Source organism: Artemia sp. Qi Xiang Cuo, chromosome 2 (genome assembly GCF_049724085.1).
Source record: "Artemia sp. Qi Xiang Cuo chromosome 2, ASM4972408v1, whole genome shotgun sequence".
NCBI classification, from domain to species: Eukaryota; Metazoa; Arthropoda; class Branchiopoda; order Anostraca; family Artemiidae; genus Artemia; species Artemia sp. Qi Xiang Cuo.
This window is the reverse complement of record NC_142795.1, coordinates 37,696,276-37,716,039: the sequence shown is the minus strand read 5'-3', so window position 1 is coordinate 37,716,039 and position 19,764 is coordinate 37,696,276. Positions and strand designations below refer to the sequence as shown.

The 19,764-nt window shown below is 37.9% G+C and overlaps 1 protein-coding gene across 1 annotated transcript; it reads right to left on the bottom strand.

Annotated features, from left to right (window-relative positions):
* Window positions 1-17,758: 17,758 nt before the first annotated feature.
* LOC148955198 (uncharacterized) lies at window positions 17,759-18,886 on the bottom strand. Its single transcript, XM_089106519.1, has one exon. It carries the CDS (start codon window positions 18,884-18,886, stop codon window positions 17,759-17,761), a length of 1,128 nt encoding a protein of 375 aa, XP_088962645.1.
* Between the last annotated feature and the right edge of the window lie 878 nt (window positions 18,887-19,764).

Below are 19,764 nucleotides of genomic sequence, written 5' to 3'. Positions count from 1 at the left end.
ATTACTATTAAAGAATAAATGAAACCCAAAACGAACAGAAATTAAATAAACAATCATAGCAAAAAAAACATACAACAAGTAATAATATAAATGAATAAATAATTCTTAAAGCGAGTAACGCTTAGATTGAATATGAAAATCAAGCTTAAAACGAAAAAAAAAATTCCTATTGAAGTATAAATGCAACTTAAAACGAACAGAAATTAAATAAACAATCAATGCAAACAAACATACAATAGATATTAATGTAAATTAATAAATAAATCTTAAAACGAGTGAAACTTAAATCGAATATGAAAATCAAGCTTAAAACGAACAAAAATCGCTACAAACAAGAGTGTTTGCATCACATCCTTCTCTCACTATAAAAGCCAAAAGCCTACAGCGTCATTGGCCATTTACTGAAAACTAAATGCGTCTTGAAAAGTCTTGGAAAGTATAAACGACATCAAATTCAATATTTAATGCATAATACTATTAATTGTTGAAAGATTCATCAGTTCAAGAATTTATCTCGCTGTAATTGTATTTTTATTTTCAATGCTGTAAGAACTGGAAAAGAAAATATTTGTAATATAATCAGTTTTCAGTTAAGCGCCAATGACGCAGTAGGTTTTTGGTTTTTATTTACAGTTAGAAAAGGAGGCTGTATCCAAGCATTTATTTGTAGGGAAACTATATTCGTCTTTAACAACTTTAAAAAGAGCTAATAAATTAAACTGAATATTTGATGTATAATGATATTAACCTAATTGCTGAAAGCTCATCAGTTCAAAATGCTACTATAATTTTAATTTTTATTTTCAATATCAAGTACAAAAGAAAATACTTGTCATAAAATTGGTTTTCAGTAAAGCGCCAGTGACGCAGTAGGTTTTAGAATTTTACATTGAGAGAAGGAGGTCACACCCGAAATCTTGTTTGTGGTGATTTTTTTTCGTTTCAAGCTTGATTTGCATATTCAATTTAAGTTTCACTTGTTTTAAGATTTATTTATTAATTTACATTAATATCTATTGTATGATTGTTTGCATTAATTGTTTATTTAATTTCTGTTCGTTTTTAGTTTCATTTATACCTTAATAGGAAAATATTTTTTTTCGTTTTAAGCTTGATATTCATATTCAATTTAAGCATTACTCGCTTTAAGATCTATTTATTCATTTATTATTTATTCATATATATTATTACTTGTTGTATGTTTTTGCTATAATTGTTTATTTAATTTCTGTTCGTTTTGGGTTTCATTTATTTTTAATAGTAATTTCTGGTCGTTTTTAGTTTGAATTTTAAAAGGTATTTGTATCTGATGAGCTTAAGTTTAAAATGACCTTTATTTTCTTTGAAAAATTTATTTTTGGTAAGTTTTTTTTTAATTAATTTTTGTTTGTTTTTGATTGTAAAAAAATTTCAAGTTTTTAAAAATTCTTTATTTCAAAATCAAACTTAAAAAAAATTAAATATTCATCAAAGTATCAAAACTGATATCAAAGTAACAATATCAAAGGGAAAAAATGGGTTTGTGTCAACCTCGGACTTTTTATTATCTGATGTTTGAACTGTTTTTCACAAAATTGCTATCTCAAAATTTTTATCGGATGGGTTTGGAGAAAAGGGGCGTGGGGGGACTAGATTAAGCTTCGGTCTGTTTTGACTCTTTAAAAGTGAACTAGAACTTTCTATTTTCAATCAAATGAGCTCTCTCCGAAGTTTATATGAGTATCCCTTCTATAAGAACCATATTTATCCCCTGAGTATAACTTACAACGCCTGTCCCTGGGGGCTGTGAGGGGAGTATCATCCTCAAAAACATAATTTCCAGACTTTTTACAGGGTTAAGACAGGGTCGACACCACCCTGGGGGGGGGTGTCGACGCTGGAGTTTTAATATCTCATGGTTGAACTATTCTTAACAAAAGAATCACCTGAAATTTTTATCAGATGGGTTTGTCCACCCGATACACCCAAAGGCGTGGAGGGCGGGAAGGATTGGTTGCCCTCCGATCTTTTTTCACTCTGAGAAAATGAACTATAACGTTTAATTTCCCTTCAAATGAACCCTCTCTGAAGTTTATACGAGCATACCTTCCATAAGAACCATGTGTGCCTAAAGAGCAATACTTAAAACACCTGCCCCGGCCCTGGGGGGGGGCTGTGTCGATAAAGGAGTTTTTCTTATCTGACCTTTGAACTATTTTTAACGAAATGACCATACGTAAAGGAATTTTTATAATATGGTCTTTGAACTATTTTTCAGAAAACGGCTACCTCAAATTGGGGGGAGGGGGCAGTTGCCCTCTGATCACTTTCGACTCTTAAAAAGGGAACTACAAATCTCCATTTCCAATCGAATGAGCCCCCTTTGAAGTTTATACGACGACCCCTTCTATATGAAGTGCCTCTGGAAACAAATAAATGGAGTGTGGCGGGAGCCTAGCTGCCCTCCGATCACTTTTGACTCTTAAAAAGTGAGTTACAACTTTCAATTCCAAATCAAATGAGCCCTCTAGGAAGTTTATACGAGCATCCCTTCCATAACAACCATATATGTCCCCAAGGCATAATTTACAACACCTACCCCCGGGCCTTGGGGGGCTGTGTCGACACTGGAGTTTTTTGTTATCAGAACTTTGAACTATTTTTAACAAAATGGCAATCTCAAAATTTTTTATATGATGCATTTAGGGCGTGGAGGAGGGGGGCTAGTTGCCCTCTGATCTCTTTTGACTCTGGAAAAGTGCGCCAGAAATTTCAATTTCCGATCAAATGAGCCCCATTCGATGTTTATATCAGTATCTCTTTCATAAGTAATTTATATGCCCCTTGAGCGTTACTCATAATGACTGCCTCCGGGTCCTGGCAGGTTCCGTCGACAAAGGAATTTTTCTTATCTGACCTTTGAACTATTTTTAACGAAATAGGTATTATAAAAATTTTATCGGAGGAGGTTGGGGAAAAAAAGGGTGTATGGGGGGGGGGCTAGTTACCCTCGGATATCGTTTGACTCTTGAAGAGTGAATTAGACCTTTCAATTTCCAATTTAATGAGCCCACTATGAAGTTTATACGAGAATCCCTTTCATAAGAACCATATACGCCCCCAGGACAACATTTAAACATCTATCCCCCGGGCTCTGGGGGGGGGGGTTGTTATCAATTTTTGAACAATTTCCAAAACACTGGCTACCTCAAAATTCGTAGCGGACAGGTTTGGGGGAAAAAGAGCGCGGGGAATAATTTAACTCTCTTGGCTCTTAAAAAGTGAACTAGAACTTTCAATTTCCAATCAAATGAGCCCTCTATGAAGTTTATACGAGCAGCCCTTTCATAAGAACCATACATGCCCTTAGGGCATAACTAAGAACGCCTTCCTCTGTGCCCTGGGGGGGGGTTCTATTGACACCAGATTTTTTCTTATCCGACCTTTGAACTATTTTTAACAAAATGTCTATCTCAAAGTTTTCATCAGATATGTTTTGAAAAAGAAGGCGTGGGGGGGCTAGCGGCCCTCGGATCTCTTTTGACAATTAAAAAGTGAGCTCAAACTTTCAATATCCAATCAAATGAGCCCTCTCTGAAGTTTATACGAGCATCCCTTTCATACGAACAATATAAACCCCAGGGCATAACTTACAACGCCTGCCCCCGGGCCCTTGGGGGTTGTGACGACACCAGAGTTTTTGTTATCTGACTTTTGAGCAATTTTTAACTTAATGGTTATCTCAAAATTTTTATTGGATGCGTTTGGGGAAAAAGGGGCGTGTGTGGGGGCTAGTTGCCCTCCAATCTCTTTTTACTCTAAAAAACTGAACTAGAAACTTAAATTTCCAATCAAATGAAACATCTCTGAATTTTCTACGAGCATCCCTTCAATAAGAACAATGTATTCCCCCAAAGCATAATTTACAACACCTGCCCTCGGGCCCTGGGGGGCTGTGTTGACCCCTGAGTTTTCTTTACATGGTCTTTGAACTATTAAACAAAAGCTATCTCAAAGGTCTTATCAGATGGGTTTAAGGAAAAAATGGCGTGGAGGGGGGGGGGTGTAGGTGCCCTCCAATCTCTTTTCACTCTTAAAAAGTGAACTAGAACTTTCAATTTCCAATCAAATTATCTCTCTTTGAAGTTAATACGAGCACTCCTTCAATAAGACCCATATATGCCCCCAGGGCATAACTTACAACGCCTGCCCCTGGGCCCTGGTGGGTTGTAACGACACCGTAATTTTTTGTTATATGATCTTTGAACTATTTTTAACAAAATAGCTCTCTTAAAATTTCTATTGGATGCATCTGGGAAAAAAGGGTTTGGGGGGCGGGGAAGCTGCTTACCCTCCAATATCTTTTGACACTTAAAATGTGAACTAGAACTTTCAATTTCTAATCAAATGAGCACTCTCTGAAGTTTAGATAAGCTTTCCCTTTATAGGAATTATATTTGCCCCCAGGGCATTACTTAAAAACTTTGCCCCCGGATACTGAGGGGGGAGTTCCTTGCTCAAATACATAATCTCCAGAATTTCCCACTGCTTTGAAAAAAATAGCTATATCACAATTTCAATTGGATGTGTTTGGGTAAATGGTGGGGGTGGAAGGAGTGTCAGTTGCCTTAAAATCACTTTCGACTATTAAAAAGGGAACTAGCCATTTCAATTTCCAATCGAATGAGCCCTTTCTGAAGTTTCTACGACAATGTTGTCTATACAAAACATTATATGACCCCAGGGCATAACTTACAACCCTTACCCTGAGAGATGTGGGGGAGTTGTCATCCTCAAAAGACATAATTTCCAGAACTTAAAACTACGTTGAATAAAATGGTTATTTCAAAATTTTGATTGGATGTGTTTGGGGAAAAGCTGGGCGTGAGAGAGGGGTTAGTTGCCCTCCAATCACTTTCGACTATTAAAAAGGGCAGTACCCCTTTGAATTTCCAATCGAATGAGGCCTTTTTGAAGTTTCTACAACAGCGCTTTCTAGAAAAACCTTATATGCCCTCGGGGCATAACTTATAACCCTTGCCATAAGGGTTGTGGTGGGAGTGTCCTCCCCAAAAACATATTTTCTATCTGGAAATTAACTACGCTGAACAAAATAGGTATCTCAAGATTTTGATTGGATGTGTTTTGGGGAATGATGGGCGTTGGGGGGGGCTAGTTGCCCTCCAATCACTTTCGACTATTAAAAAGGGCACTAGCCATTTGAATTTTCAATCGAATGAGCCTTTTTGAAGTTTCTACGACAACGCCTTCTATAAAAACCTTATATGCCCCCAGGGTATAACTTAAAATCCTTGCCCTGAAGTTTGTGGGGGAGTGTCCCCCTTAAAAATGTGTTTTGGGGGAATGATGGGCGTGGGGGGGGGGCTAGTTGCCCTCCAATCACTTTCGACTATTAAAAAGGGCCCTAGAAAATTGAATTTCAAATCGAATGATCCTGTTTTGAAGTTTCTACGACAACGCCTTCTATAAAAAACTTATATGCCCCCAGGGCATAACTTAAAACCCTTGCCCTGATAGTTGTGGGGGAGTGTCCTCCTCAAAAACATATTTTTCCTTTAAATCAACTACGCTGAACAAAATGGCTATCTCAAAATTTTGATTCGATGTGTTTGGGGGAATGATGGGCGTGGGGGGATAGTTGCCCTCCAATCATTTTCGACTATCAAAAAGGGCAATAGAACTCTCGATTTCCAATCGAATGAGCCCCCTTTGAAGTTTCTACAACGACCCCTTCCGTATGAAGTGCCTTTGGGAAAAAAATAATAATAAATAAATAATAAAACATTGGAGCCGTATGGCCTTTACTATAGGCAACGCTACAGCGTTGCCTCTGACTCCAATCAATATTTTGAGATAGCCATTTTGTTCAGCGTAGTTGATTTCCAAATTCAAATTATGTTTTTGAGGAGGACACTCCCTCACAGCCCACAGGGCAAGGGTTGTAATTTATGACCTAGGGGCATATAAGGCTTTTATAGAAAGCGTTGTCGTAGAAACTTCAAAAAAGGCTTGTTCGATTGGAAATTCAAAGAACTAGTGCCCTTTATAATAGCAAAAGTGATTTGAGGGCAACTGACCCCCCTCTCACGCCCACCTTTTCCCCAAACACATTCAATCAAAATTTTATGGATAACCATTTTGTTCAACGTAGTTAAAAGTCTTAGAAATTAGGTCTTTGAGGATGAGACCCCCCTCAGAGCCCTCGGGACATGGGTTGTAAGTTATGCCCTGTGGGCACGCAAGGTTTTTATAGATATTGGTGTTGTAGGAACTTCTAAATAGGCTCATTCGATTGGAAACTATAAGGGCTTGTGCCCTTTTTAATGGTCGAAAGTGATTGGAGGATAACTAACACCACTCTCAAGCCAGCTATTCCCCAAAACACATCCAATCAAAACTTTAAGATAGCCATTTTGTTCGACGTATTTAAAAAGTCTGGAAATTATGTTTGGAGGATGACACTCCCCCCACAGCCCTCAGGGCAAGGGTTGTAAGTTATGTCCTGGGGGCAAATAATGTTTTTTTTTTTTATAGATAGCGTTGTCGTAGAAACTTCAAAAATGAATCATTTGATGGATATTGACACGGCCAGTGTCAATAGTCAGTCCCTTTTTAATAGTCGAAATTGATTGGATGAAAAGTACCCCCACCATTTCCCCAAACACATCCAATCAAAATTTTGCGATAGCCATTTTGTTCAACGTAGTTCAAAGGTCCGGAAGTTATGTCTTTGAGGATGACAACCCTCTCACAGCCCTCAGGTCAAGGGTTGTAAGTTATGCCCTGGGGCATATAAGGTTTTTTATAGAAAGCATTGTCGTAGAAACTTCAAAAAAGGGCTCATTCAATTGGAAATCGGAAGGGCTAGTGCCCTTTTTAATAGTCGGAAGTGATTGGAGGGCAACTAACCCCTCTCTCAAGCCCACTATTTCCCCAAACATATCCAATCAAAATTTTGAGATAACAATTTTCTTCAACGTAGTTAAAAGTTCTGGAAATTAGGTCTTTGAGGATGACATTCCCCCCCCCCAGCCCTCAAGGCAAGGTTTATAAGTTATGCTCTGGGGGCATATAAGGTTTTTATTGAAAGCGTTGTCGTAGAAACTTCAAAAGGGTTCATTCAAAAGGGTTCAAATGAATGTGCATTGTCAGGTTAATATACATATACTGATATTTAGAAATCAAAATGTTAATATTATTTTATGTATTAAAGTAATAAAAGTAAAAACATTTATATTTTTCAGTAAAGTGAAAGTTATGTTCTGGCCTTGGGAAGGCATAGGGGTTTTGAGCCCTATTCATGCTAATTTCTGCTCGTTTTTGAGTTTGACTTGGTTATTTATTGTAATTTCTGTTCGTTTTGGGTTCCATTTATTTATCGATACTGATTTGTGGTAGTTTCACGCTTGGTAGATAATTTGATTTTATTTTTGCTCAATTTTGGTTCAATGGAGTTCTTTACTTTTCTTTGAAAAATTTGTTTTGTGGAAAAGGTTTTTTTTTAATTAATTACAATAAATAACCGAGTCAGAAATTAACATGAGTAGGGCTCAAAACCCTATGGCTTCCCAAGGCCAGAACATAACGTTTTTACTTTTATAACTTTAATAAATCGAATAAAATTAACATTTTGATTACTAAATATCAGTATATGTATATTAAACTGACAATGCATATTCATTTGTATTTTTGTCAGTAAAGTACAAATTATGTTCCGGCCTTGGGAAGGCATAGGGGTTTTGAGCCCAACTTATGTTAATTTCTGCTCGTTTTGAGAGTTTGAGTCGGTTATTTATTGTAATTTCTGTTCGTTTTGGGTTTCATTTATTTGTCGATGCTGATTTGTGATAGTTTCATGCTTGGTAGATTATTTGATTTTATTTTTGCTCATTTTTGGTTTAATGGAGTTCTTTACTTTTCTTTGAGAAACTTGTTTTGTGGAAAAACTTGCTTTGATCATCATTATTCAGATGAATTCCTCTAATATGCAGAATAATTGTACCTAACACATTAGGCATGCATACCTGCTATACTTTACCCCCACCCACCCCCTAATGTGCAAATATATCGCCCAAATTTGTTTTTAAAGTATTATATTTTGATCTTATTTTGGTATATTTCATTAGGATTGACCGTCAGATAAACATAAAAGAAGAGCATTAGGTAGGGAGTATATCATACAAGTACCACATTTTTTTGTGTTGAAATCATTTAAAAAGATTTTAAACAAAATTCTCTATTGGTTAAAGGCAGGAAGAAGAATACAGGAATAGAGGTTTCTACAGAAACATTTTACCCTATTTCCCTTACCCTCTTTTAAAGTTCTCTTAAGAGATGTTGTTGGCAATTAAAAATAACCTCAAATCTACACATTTGAACTTTTGGAATCTTTTTATTAGAATCCATATTTTTTAACGTCATCCATAATACAAATAAAAAAATAAAGAAGAAACAACTGAGTATTTCCAAAAAAAATGAGTTATTAATGAGAAGGCTTAGGTTTCCTACTAGTCAGAATTCAAAATGAAGATCCAATTGCACAGTACCGTACCTTAATTAGCTATTCAAAGCCCAAAAATCTCCCTTAACTATTTCATTATCTTTCGCTTTATGTAAAATCGTTCACTAGACGCAAGCATGATTATACGAGTGGCATCAAACTACAGTCTATTTAGCGACACTTCAATGCCAGAAGTTGAAACTTCTGCCAATAAATGATGAGTCATACTAATAAATATCTTTAAAGTGCAAATGATTATGCGTCGTAGGGTTTTCCCATTCCTCAAAAATAAAACAGAAATTTACAACCGTTTAAAACAACACAGTGGGGTACCACCTAAACTAATATTGCACATATAATTAGACCTCAGGCTTACTGGGGTAGTAGTCAGATTTCCCGCCCAACCATTCTTCAGCTTCCGGAAATTTTGTACATGTAAGAGCCATAGCTCAAAAAACATCCCAATACTGAAGTATTTTTCAAAGGAGCTCTTTACTTTCTCAGATCTTTGGACAAGGATTTTTATATGATGATTAAAGGTGAGTTTTCTTTTTCCAATTAAAAAAAAAAGACAATAAGTTAACCCAGTCAAAATTAAAACTAGCCTATGTCTGTCAAACACCGTATATTTAAACCTTTTGGCACAGTGCAACTAAGATGATATCATAAAATGAAACTAGAACTCGTTTTTCTTTGCATCAGTGAATATTTGATTGGGCAGCATAAGGACTTGCTTCAAGCAATCGACATACAGTTAACCTGCGTCCATTTATTTGCAAAATTAAACTACCAAATAAACAAAAACAAGTTTCCCGGTACAACTAGTTTTTCCCCCTCAAGTTAGGCTCGCAAATATATAAATGACAATCGTTTCCCAAATTGATGGGAAAGGCTCAGCCAACAGAAAATTATCAATTTCCTTTCCTTTTGTGCATTTTCTGGAAAACGTTCTCTGTGAGAGTACTAAACTCCCTTCTAATATTACACATAACTGTGGTATTATTTACACCAATAGAATATTTAAAAATGTAACATATTGTGGAATATTTAAAAATGTAAATGTAACATATTTGTACCTCATAAAATCTCCCACTTTTGTTTAAATAGCGGTTATGTAGCACGCCAGAGTTTGAAGGCCTGGCTAATGAAAAAGAATATACCACGTGCCCCTTCTTAACGCTCCTCTTATTAATAATAACAATCTACAAAATAATTTTAGAGTAGAATAAATACATGTGAATTAAATATTCCATACATTAAAACACCATTTCAACTTGATAATGCATATGGCCCGCGATATTTCAGTAGCTATTTACAATGTCTCCCATAATGAAGAAAAAACGAACTCTGTATGCCTTATTTCCAAATGATTCAAAAGGGGATCTACAAACAGATGTCTAAATAAATTATATATACTTTCATTTTTTACTCTGTTCAGGGACGAACACTTCGGTTTCATCTGGTTTTTTTTTCGAAACTGATAGGGGATTAAACCTATGCGATCTTTGTGGGAAGTATAAACCTTGAGCCAGATTAATGAACATTAAATTACATTTTTTAAAGGCGCACACAATTCTTGCCCCGGGCCAAGTACAGTGTTTTTTTTATTATCATTGAGCCATATCATATAGTGTGTGAGCTGAAGTGGAGTTTTACAGTCTTTGTCAGAGAGGACTATATGAAATTGATTGGGCAAGTTTTTCTTTCTTCGAGCAATGTCTCTGCTTTCGAGATGAGAACTCCTTTCTAACACACAAACAAACAGGAACCAGCTTCAAATTTAAGTTAGAGTACTTTGAAATTAACCTAAAATGTCTAATCATATGCGAAGGCTTCCTGACCCCACCACAAAACTATAACAATCACAAAATGGCCTTGGATAATTTAGATGTTATCCAAGAAGAAATTCTAGAAAATTTTATTCTAAGAAGAAACAATTTTCTTCTTAGAATAATATATTAGTATTTAGAGATCCAAAAAGAATCATTTCCTTCACTGGGTCCGACGGTGCTGCCATCCCTGCTACCCGCCATTTCTGTTTGTGGTTTCGGTTTAAATTGTCAATAATTTTCTAAGTTTGGGACTGGGAGCTTATCCTTGCTTTTTTCTTATTAGTGACCACAGAAAGCTGGCCGGCAGCAGGTACATCAACTTTTGAACTAGGACAGGACACAATTTTTGTCACCCTAATCGATAATCTCTGATAAGATAAGGCCAGTTTTTTCATAGCAAAATTCATTCATAAGAAACATCACTTTGAAATTTTCGGAGGACTGACAACTTCGCTGCTGCAGTCCGCTCTCGAGGAAACACATCAGCATTGGCTGTGTAAGACCCATTTGCCTTCTATATATTTTTCCCCAACCACTTCTTATGGAAGGCTTGGTCGTAAAAATTTGGGAGGGGCTCATCAAATCGGAAATTACAAGTACCCTCTTTAAAAGCCAAAAGGGATTGGAGAGCAACCAGTTCCACTATTGAACCCTTTAGTCCCCGGTCACTCTCGAGCCCCTACCCCTTGGGATCCTCGGGGTTGGACCAAAATTTTGAGATATTAACTTTTTGAAAATTGTAAAAAGATCTAATGCATCTGGGGTTGACATGAGCTCCATAGTTTCTAGGGGAATAACCTCAAGTAACATAAATTGCCCATTGTTCACATGTAAGTTCCAGTAGAAAAGCCCTTGACCTCGGTTATTCAAGATCTTGATTATCCCACTATACAATTTCAGAGGGGTAAACGGGGCAGTGTGCTATTATTGAGTCAGATTTCGATTATTCATTTTAATTTGTTTGTTTTAGGTTTCATACTCCAATTTCTCCCCATCTCCCCTAAACTATCATCAGTTTTTCAGTAAAAAAAAATTTGACCGTGAACTGGAATCATACAAGGATTTTAATCAGTATAATTGAACAAGTAAAGTGAGCCCATAGCCTCTCCAACCCTCCCTCCTATCTCTCAGTCAACTGTTTTTCAGAAAGTCAGGCATGTTCACCTTGTTTAAAGCAGAATCACCCAAGAATTTTTTAATTCATATTATTGGAAGCCATGACGTGGACCCACAGCCATCCAACATCCCCTGTCTCTCCCGTCACCAGCTTTTCAGAAGACAGGTAGGCATATTGCACCTTATCTGAACCAGAATCACGGAAGGAGTTTCAATCTGTATGATTGGAAACCCAAGTAGGACGATGTACCCCAACAAAACACCCTACCGCCATCAACTTTTTAGTTGAATGGGAGGCAAATGAATCTACGTTTGAACTGAAATGTTGGCAAGTACTAAGGGCCAATGGGACATGAGAACGTTGATTTTCAGAGGTGTACATCCCTTCTCCAACCTTTGGACAAAAGTGCTCAGATGCATTTGACGCTTATTGGACAAGTATTTTGAGCCAACAGAACAAAGGGTAAGGGTTTTAAGGGGCGTAAGGACCTTCTGAGCACTACCTTCCAAACGAAATGCCCGGAATTGCTTGAAATTTAGTAGGAAGGTACCTACAGCTAATCAAACTTTACCCAAGGGATGTTAGACCATTGTCTATGGACGAGCAGGCATCAAATTTTCATAGTTCACGGATTGTTTCTCAATCACGGCGAGTGACCTATAAGCAAGAGGCGTAACACGCGTCCATCTTCAAGAGAAGGAGAGCGTTAGATACTTGTGCTAAGTGCCTATTTTTGATTCGTAACATACATTTGAGTTTAAGAGAAAGTACTTCTCGTCTCTGTCACAGAGTGAATTGCTATCGAATATCTTAGAGCACATACATCTTAAGGGCGATGGGTTATATACTTTTGCTAGTTGGTACATCTTTTATTCGTTTCTGATAATTTGAGAGTAGGAAAATCTGATTTTATACAAGAGGTTGCACAAAGATTATAAACGATATGCAACCCAATGGCTGAGTCACAATTGTTAGTAATGGGTTTCTATGGCAATCACGGTGGTAGACACAGAGCTAATTTGTTCTTACCATCAAATACGTCAGAAACGAACAATAAGTACAAAATGTCTTAAGGCGATTTAACGAAGCCTTAAGTTGTAAATGCTGCAAGTTTAGAGATAACAGCATAGATTGGGTCAGGTTTTATCTTTTAGGGCAGAGTCACCTAGTATAGCTTATATCCACGATAAAGCATACAAATTTGTTAAGCATCAAAAAATAGCGATTAAAGTGGATTTTAAGCAGAAATAGTGTTTAATTGTCATCGTTTTAATAAGAAAAAATTCTTTTTGAGACAGAAAATTTCAGAATTCCGAGAGTTAACGACTACAGCATTTAATCGAAGAGAAAGCAACAAAATCATATTGTTGGTCCCACAGCACTCTTTTCCACACCAACAGAAGGTTGTTGTAACACTTCACTGTACCCAGGTAACGTAAACCATCTTTCTGCAGGAGTTTTCACTTGGTATGGAAAATATGTCTTTTTTATACCGATCCGCGGACATAAAAGGGCGAAAGAGCGCTGCTTTAAGTACCTTTTCTATCAGAATGACTTATCAAGATCATTTCATAAGAAAATCTCGATTATTATCGTGACTCATTGAAGATGCTTTGTTTCAATGTTAATGAAATGTTAACAAACATCCTTCTTACAAAAACGATTTTCAGCTTTTAAACAAAGTTTAAGCGCAATGAATATTTAATTAAATGACAACATACTTCCTGTCATTCTAATTCTAAACTTTTTGTTGATGGTGATGAAGAATAAACTCGAAAATTTTAATTACCGCCACTTTTCCTTGAGATAATACTGTATCAATTTCGCAAGAGCGTATTTAAAGTGGGTCCAGTAAATTAAGTTTTATAATTAAGCTGCTCCACTATTCTGCCAGAACTCCTTTGATGTGTTTGTGTTGCTGTGTTTCTTTGATGTGTTACTACAGAAATAACTTACCGCATAAAAATATAGGGTAAAAAACTTTAAAAAATAGATAAAAGCAAACGAAGCCCAGAATACACAGAAATTAAACTGAGTAATTACATTAAACATCAAAATAACAATTTCTGCTATATGAACAGAGTAGTCCTGGATCGAACAGAAATAATAAAGAATGATTAAGTCAAATTTAAGCCTCTCCCCTCCCTCTCTCAAACCCTCTAAAAGGCATGGCTGGCATTTTTTAATTAGCTGAAAACAACAGGGTACTTCGAATAGCCTGGTTTTTTCTTGTCAAAAAATCAACAACTAGAGAAGAAAATCATGCTACTAAGAAAGATTACAGGAAAGAAAAAAAAACGAAGAATAATTATATTTGTCAGTTTCCATTAATTTTTGATCTTAAAAAGACACTTTTTACAAGCTTTTCCTTCTGGTTTTATTTGATCCAAGCATATACGGAATTAACGCCTAAGCGAAAACACAGTTTGCTTAGATTAGACGATTGATTTCTAAATATTTGTAAGGAATGTATTTAAAACTAATAAAGCACCCAATTGTTATTCATTGTAATTACTGTTCGTTTTGTTTCTTTTTATGTATTTGACTTTCTTTTGACTTTCGTTTTGTTTCTTAATATTATTCGACTTTATTTTACTCTCAAACTTGGTTTAACGTAGGTCTTGACTTTTCTTTGAAAAACTTCTTTTGTTTGAAACGTTTTTTTAATAATAGCATTGAAAAACAAAAAATAGCTGAGACTTCCAAAAACAACAACCATTATGTTTGAAACAGTTAACTAGTTTTGTTTATCTGATATTCAGTAATTTTGTTTTCATTCGGCTGCCCTTGATTAAAAGGCACTTGGCTGTAAGCAGTGCTTCCAAGTTCCACTTGCTTTTCCTCAAAAATCCTGCCTGAAATCCTAACAATCCTGAAAAGTCCTGCTCCAACCGACTGAAGACCCTGCAAAAAACTTTATTTCTACTATTTCAAAACTCTGGTTACTATTAAGGTTGGCAAAACCACGGTATTTCTAAAAGTAAGTCTTTAACAGTACTAGTTAGTATCTCCGAAGAATACCCTCTCACGAACCTTTGTGTCGCTTGCATTTTCATGCTTATATCACCTGCAGGCTACCAAAGCAAACGAACACGTGTGGTATTTTCAGTTTTGCAGAGAAGTAAAAAAAGAGGCGCTGAAATTCTTTAAGAGAATAATCGTTTATTCCTTGATTAAAAGGTTAAAGACATGTAGGAAAATCAAACCGCTATGACTTTTGTTGGCAGATTTGAATTAATACGGTTGAAGATTTTATGCTCGAGTTGCACTATAGTCACAGATATCGATAAAAAAAATCAAGATTTATGAATGATCTCTGCTCTTCTTTAATTTTATCGTCAGGCTTATACTACAGAAGCAGACGATCGAAATTGCAAGAACTTGATATAAAAAGCGTATATTAATACTAAATTGTTCCCACGTATTTTGTACTAATATTTTGTCTTTACATCTGTCAAACAGTTCGTGGTAACGAACTGTAAGTAAGGAGCGACCCGGCTCAATAGTAATCGAAACTCTAAAAAAGGAATCTTGATACCAATAGATAGGTCAAAAGAATAAAATTTTTATGCTGATTTCAAAAATATAAGTTTCATTAAGTTTAGTTTACCCATCAAAAGTTACGCGCCTGATAAAATTTGCCTTATTTTCGGAAAAAGGAGGAGAAATCCCGTAAAAGTCATAGAACCTTATTGAAAATCACACCATCAGATTCAGCGTATCAGCGAACCCTATTGTAGAGGTTTCAAGCTCCTATCTGCAAAAATGTGGAATTTTGTATTTTTTGCCAGAAGAAACATCACGGATGCGTGTTTATTTGTTTGTTTCCCAGGGGTGATCGCATCGACCCAGTAGTCTTAAAATATCGCGGGAGGGCTCATTCGAACGGAAATTAAAAGTTCTAGTGGCCTTTTTAAGTGACCAAAAAATGGAGGGCAACTAGGCCCCCTCCCACACTCTTATTTTTCCCAAAGTCACCAGTCACCCGATCAAAATTTTGAGATAGCCATTTTGTTCAGCGTGGTCAAAAAATATAATAATTATGTCTTTGAGGATGATTTAATTCCCACAGTCCCCGGAGGAAGGACTGCAAGTTATGAACTTAGCCCAATGTTTATATATAGCATTGGTTATTGGGAACTATACAGACGTTTTCAGGGGGGTTATTCCTGGTAGTGGGGGGGGGTGGATCGGGGGTTACACGAGAGGACCTTTCCATGGAGGAAGTTTTCAGGGGGGAAGGAACATTGCTATGAAGGGGGCGCCGGATTTCCCAGCATTATTTCAAAAAACGATCAGAAATCAAATTTAAAAAAACAAGTTTTCAACTGAAAAACTTTTCAACTGAAAGCTTTTCAACATCAAAACTTAAAACGAACAGAAACTATTACGTATATCATTGGGTTTGCCCCTAGTCAATATCTCGCTCTTTACGCTAAAGTTTTTTTTAGTACTTTCATAAAAGCTATTTACTCCGATTAGCTGCCTTTGTGATTAAGGGGTCATTCTTAAAGAATTGGAAAAAAAATCGAACTTTAGCTTAAAGAGCGAGGTATTGAAAAGGAAGGAACCCCCTAATATACGTAATAAAAATGTACAAATATAGAAGTTTGTTACGTAAGTTAATTAGTAAGTTACGTATATTTATTACTAATAAAAGCGTTCGTGAATAAAATTAAACAACTTTCGAGAAAGCCATTTAGCCAAAAAAAGGATACAAATTTCGTTTTAATTATTCATGTACGGTGAGCCAAAATAAAAACATGTATTAATTTAAAACTTGACTTACTTGACTTAAGTCCCATCCGTCCTCAAAGGTCGTTTTGGGGCCTCTTCATTCACTATGTTATTGATGTGGCGTCTGTATGAGCATCTATCTTCAGTCAGGCGTAGAAGTTGCGGCAGGTTGAGTGCAGAGAAGTTGTCTTTCCATCTCTTAGGGGGCCGACCTCTAGGGCGAGAACCATGCACGCGACCATCGAAGACTATTTTCGGTAGACGAAAATTTTCCATATGCTAGATGTGGCCTAGCCACCTAAGTTGTTGCAGTTTTATTTTATCAAGTATGGTGTGTTTGATCTTGAGGCTTTCAAACAACCTAATATTAGAGATCCTGTCCAGGCGCGTAATGCCAGCAATGCAGTGGAGTGACTTTGATTCAATTGTGGATAGGTGACGTTGGTCATCTGTTTTGAAGGTCCATGATTCAGAAGTGTAAATGTCAATGGGGATACTCAGCGTTTTGAAGTCTTGTTTTCAGCAGTGTCGACAAAATCTTGTTCCATCAGATCGGCATCAAGTCTTTAAAGCTAGAGCTGTCAAGTGCGAGGCACCTCTTAATATCTTTCGAGTGGTTGTTATCGGACGTTATAAGGCTACCAAGGTAGGTGAAGTCTTCGGCCCATTCTATGTTGTCACCACCGAGCTGGAGGCTAAAGGTTTCTTGGTTTTCCAACTTTCGCGAGCAGAGCATGGCGTTCGTCTGTGAGGAATTGATGGTCATTCCAAAGGAGCTGGTGGTTGATTGGATGTTGTCGGCCTGGGACAGAAGATCCCAAGGTTCTCAGCTACTTGGTCTATGTCGTCTGCATAAGCTAATTTATCAATCGATATTCCCCCAATGTGGACACCTGACGAGTTGTTAAGGAGTGAGAAGACAGCGGTAAGGAACAGGTTAAACAGTTCCGGTGAGAGCAAGCAACCCTGCAGCACACCAGTCGATGTGTCAAAGCTATTGGAAAGGCCTTCTCCCGTCATGATGCGGCTTCTGGATTTTGAGTACATATTTCTGATCAATGATACTAAGTTCTGTGGTATACCAAAATGGAGAAGAATTTGCCATAAACCTTCTCTCCATATGAGGACGAAAGCCTGCTTAAAGTCAATGAAAAGGTGGAAAATACTACGTCTGAATTCAAGATATTTTTCCATAATCTGACGTACCGTAAATATCTGATCAATCGTTGACTTGTTTGGGCGGAAACCGGCCTGATATTCTGGAATCACAGTTGAAGATATAGCTCTTATACGCTCTAGCATTACTCTAGTGAGTATTTTAGCGGCGTGGCTCCTAAGGCTTATAGGCCTGTAGTTATCACAGATTGCTTTCGAGCCTTTCTTATGGATTGGAACTATCGTGGCTTCACACCATGAGGAGGGGAAGTGACCTTCTTCCCAAGCAGCAGTAGCAATTTTTAGGTATAGGTCAACAAGGGGATCGCAATTTACTTTTAGTAATTCCTGTTGGATTCCATCTGGGCCTGCAGCTTTGTTTGTCCTTAAACCCTTGATATCCGATTCTATCTCAGATCAAATTGGGAGTGGGCTTGGGTCTGCGGTAATTGCGGGGAATCTGTTAAGCACTGATGGGTCTGGGAGGATCGTTGAGTTTAATTTGCTCTCAAAGTGTTCTTTCCATCTGGTTCGGATCCCGTCTGTAGTTTGGATCTGGTTACCATCTTCATCAAGGAAGGTACAGGCTTTCAGTCCCTTTTTTTTGGATAGTTCCCTCACTCGCCTGTACATGAAGTGAGAGTCACCTTTCTTGAATGCCATTTCGCATTGCTCACATTGTTCCCTTATATAGAAGCGGTGAGCACGGCGAGTGGCTTTCTCTACCATACGTTTCAATCGTTTGTACATATCCCGACTTTCTCTATCTAGTTTGTTAGTGTGGTTGCGCTTTTCCTCACATAATGAGATTATCTCATCCGTGATCCAAGGTTTTTGGTCCGCCTTTTGGACTCCCATGGTTGACTGGGCGACATCGCATATAACCTGCGAGCTACTCTTCACAAGATTATCAATGTCATCTCTTGATAGAGTTAGCGGGGATGTAGAGAGGAGTTCAGAAATTCTTTCGGAAAGAGTAGCGGTGTAATTTTGTCGAGTAGTTTGGTCTTTTAAGGGGTCTACTCTGAATCTGGGAGGCTTTTTAGAGAGTTTCGCGGCCGCTTTTAGACGCATTTTAAAAGAAGTCATAACAAGCGAGTGGTCGCTATCGAAGTCGCCGCCAGCCAAAGTGACTGCGTTTGTGATGGAAGATTTCCAGCGTCTAGATACGAGGATAAAATCTATTAGATTCTGAGTCCTTCTATCTGGGGATGTCCAGGTTGTTTTACGTCGGGCTCTGTGTTTGAAGAATGTGTTAGTGATAACAAGATCACTATCTCGGCAAAATTCCATTAGGCACTCACCTCTCTTGTTCAGCTGGCCATGGCCAAATTTGCCCATCAAGTCCTCGTTGCCAGATGGGTCGTCACCGACAATGGCGTTGAAGTCCCAAATGACAAAGACTATATCTTTCTTTGGTACGGAGTCCACTAGACACTGATGATGGAGATAAAAGTTTTCGGATTCTTCATCATCTCTGCTTGAGCCGGGTGCATATACTTTGATGATTGTGATGTTAGCAGGTGAGCCTTTTAGGCGGATCATGATAAGAAGTTCTGAGATTGGTGGTTCTGCGATTAGTGATCTCCTAGCCTTACTGGAGAGTAAGAAGCCTACTCCCTGCCGGTGTTTCCCATCAGTACGTCCTGATAGTACAAGAGTAGCTTCATCAAGTTTTTCTTCGCCGGTGACTGGGAGGTGGGTTTCGGATAGGCCGACTACGTCCCAATTGTAACGGTTTATCTCTCTCAGGAGGAGTTCCTTTTTCCTTGTTTTGCAAGCGTTCTGATATTAAGGGTACCAATTGATAAAGTCGATTTAAGTGATATAATGGCCTCCAGGGATGGAGTTGTCAAAGTTGAGGTATTAGCGCGATTAGCGGTCGTCGTATCGTCGGCTGCCCCGGACGCGGTAGATCTAAACGCATGGCTTTCGTCGGTTTCCCCGGACGCGGTAGCACTGGTTCTCACATTCATTTGTTTGTTCATTATCATCATAAAAGTGAAAAAGGGGTTTCTTGGCTGGCGTCAGGACAGCGGCAAGCCACTCCTCTCTGTCCCTAGCAGGGGCCGACTATATCTCCTACCGATAATGCGTCCTTATGGTATCCTACATCACCAACAATTTACTCATTGCTGGGGGAGTGGATTGTGACTAGCGGGACGTGTCCACGCGCCGGTGGGCCCAGCCCAGTGCACATCAGAGGGGCCATCCTTCTCCTCCACCTAAATTTATGTCCCCCAGATGAGGGTGTTCCAGTTATATTTCAAGACCCCCAGAAACTGGGTCCCCCCTTGGTCCGCGCCTCCTCTCTCCATGGAGGTATCCTACATATCTGTAGGAAGTTCCCCTATCCGCCACCTGGGGACGCGCTGAGTGGCCTGGGGGAGGCCCCTGCTGAGAAGGTAACTCAGTAGGTGCTG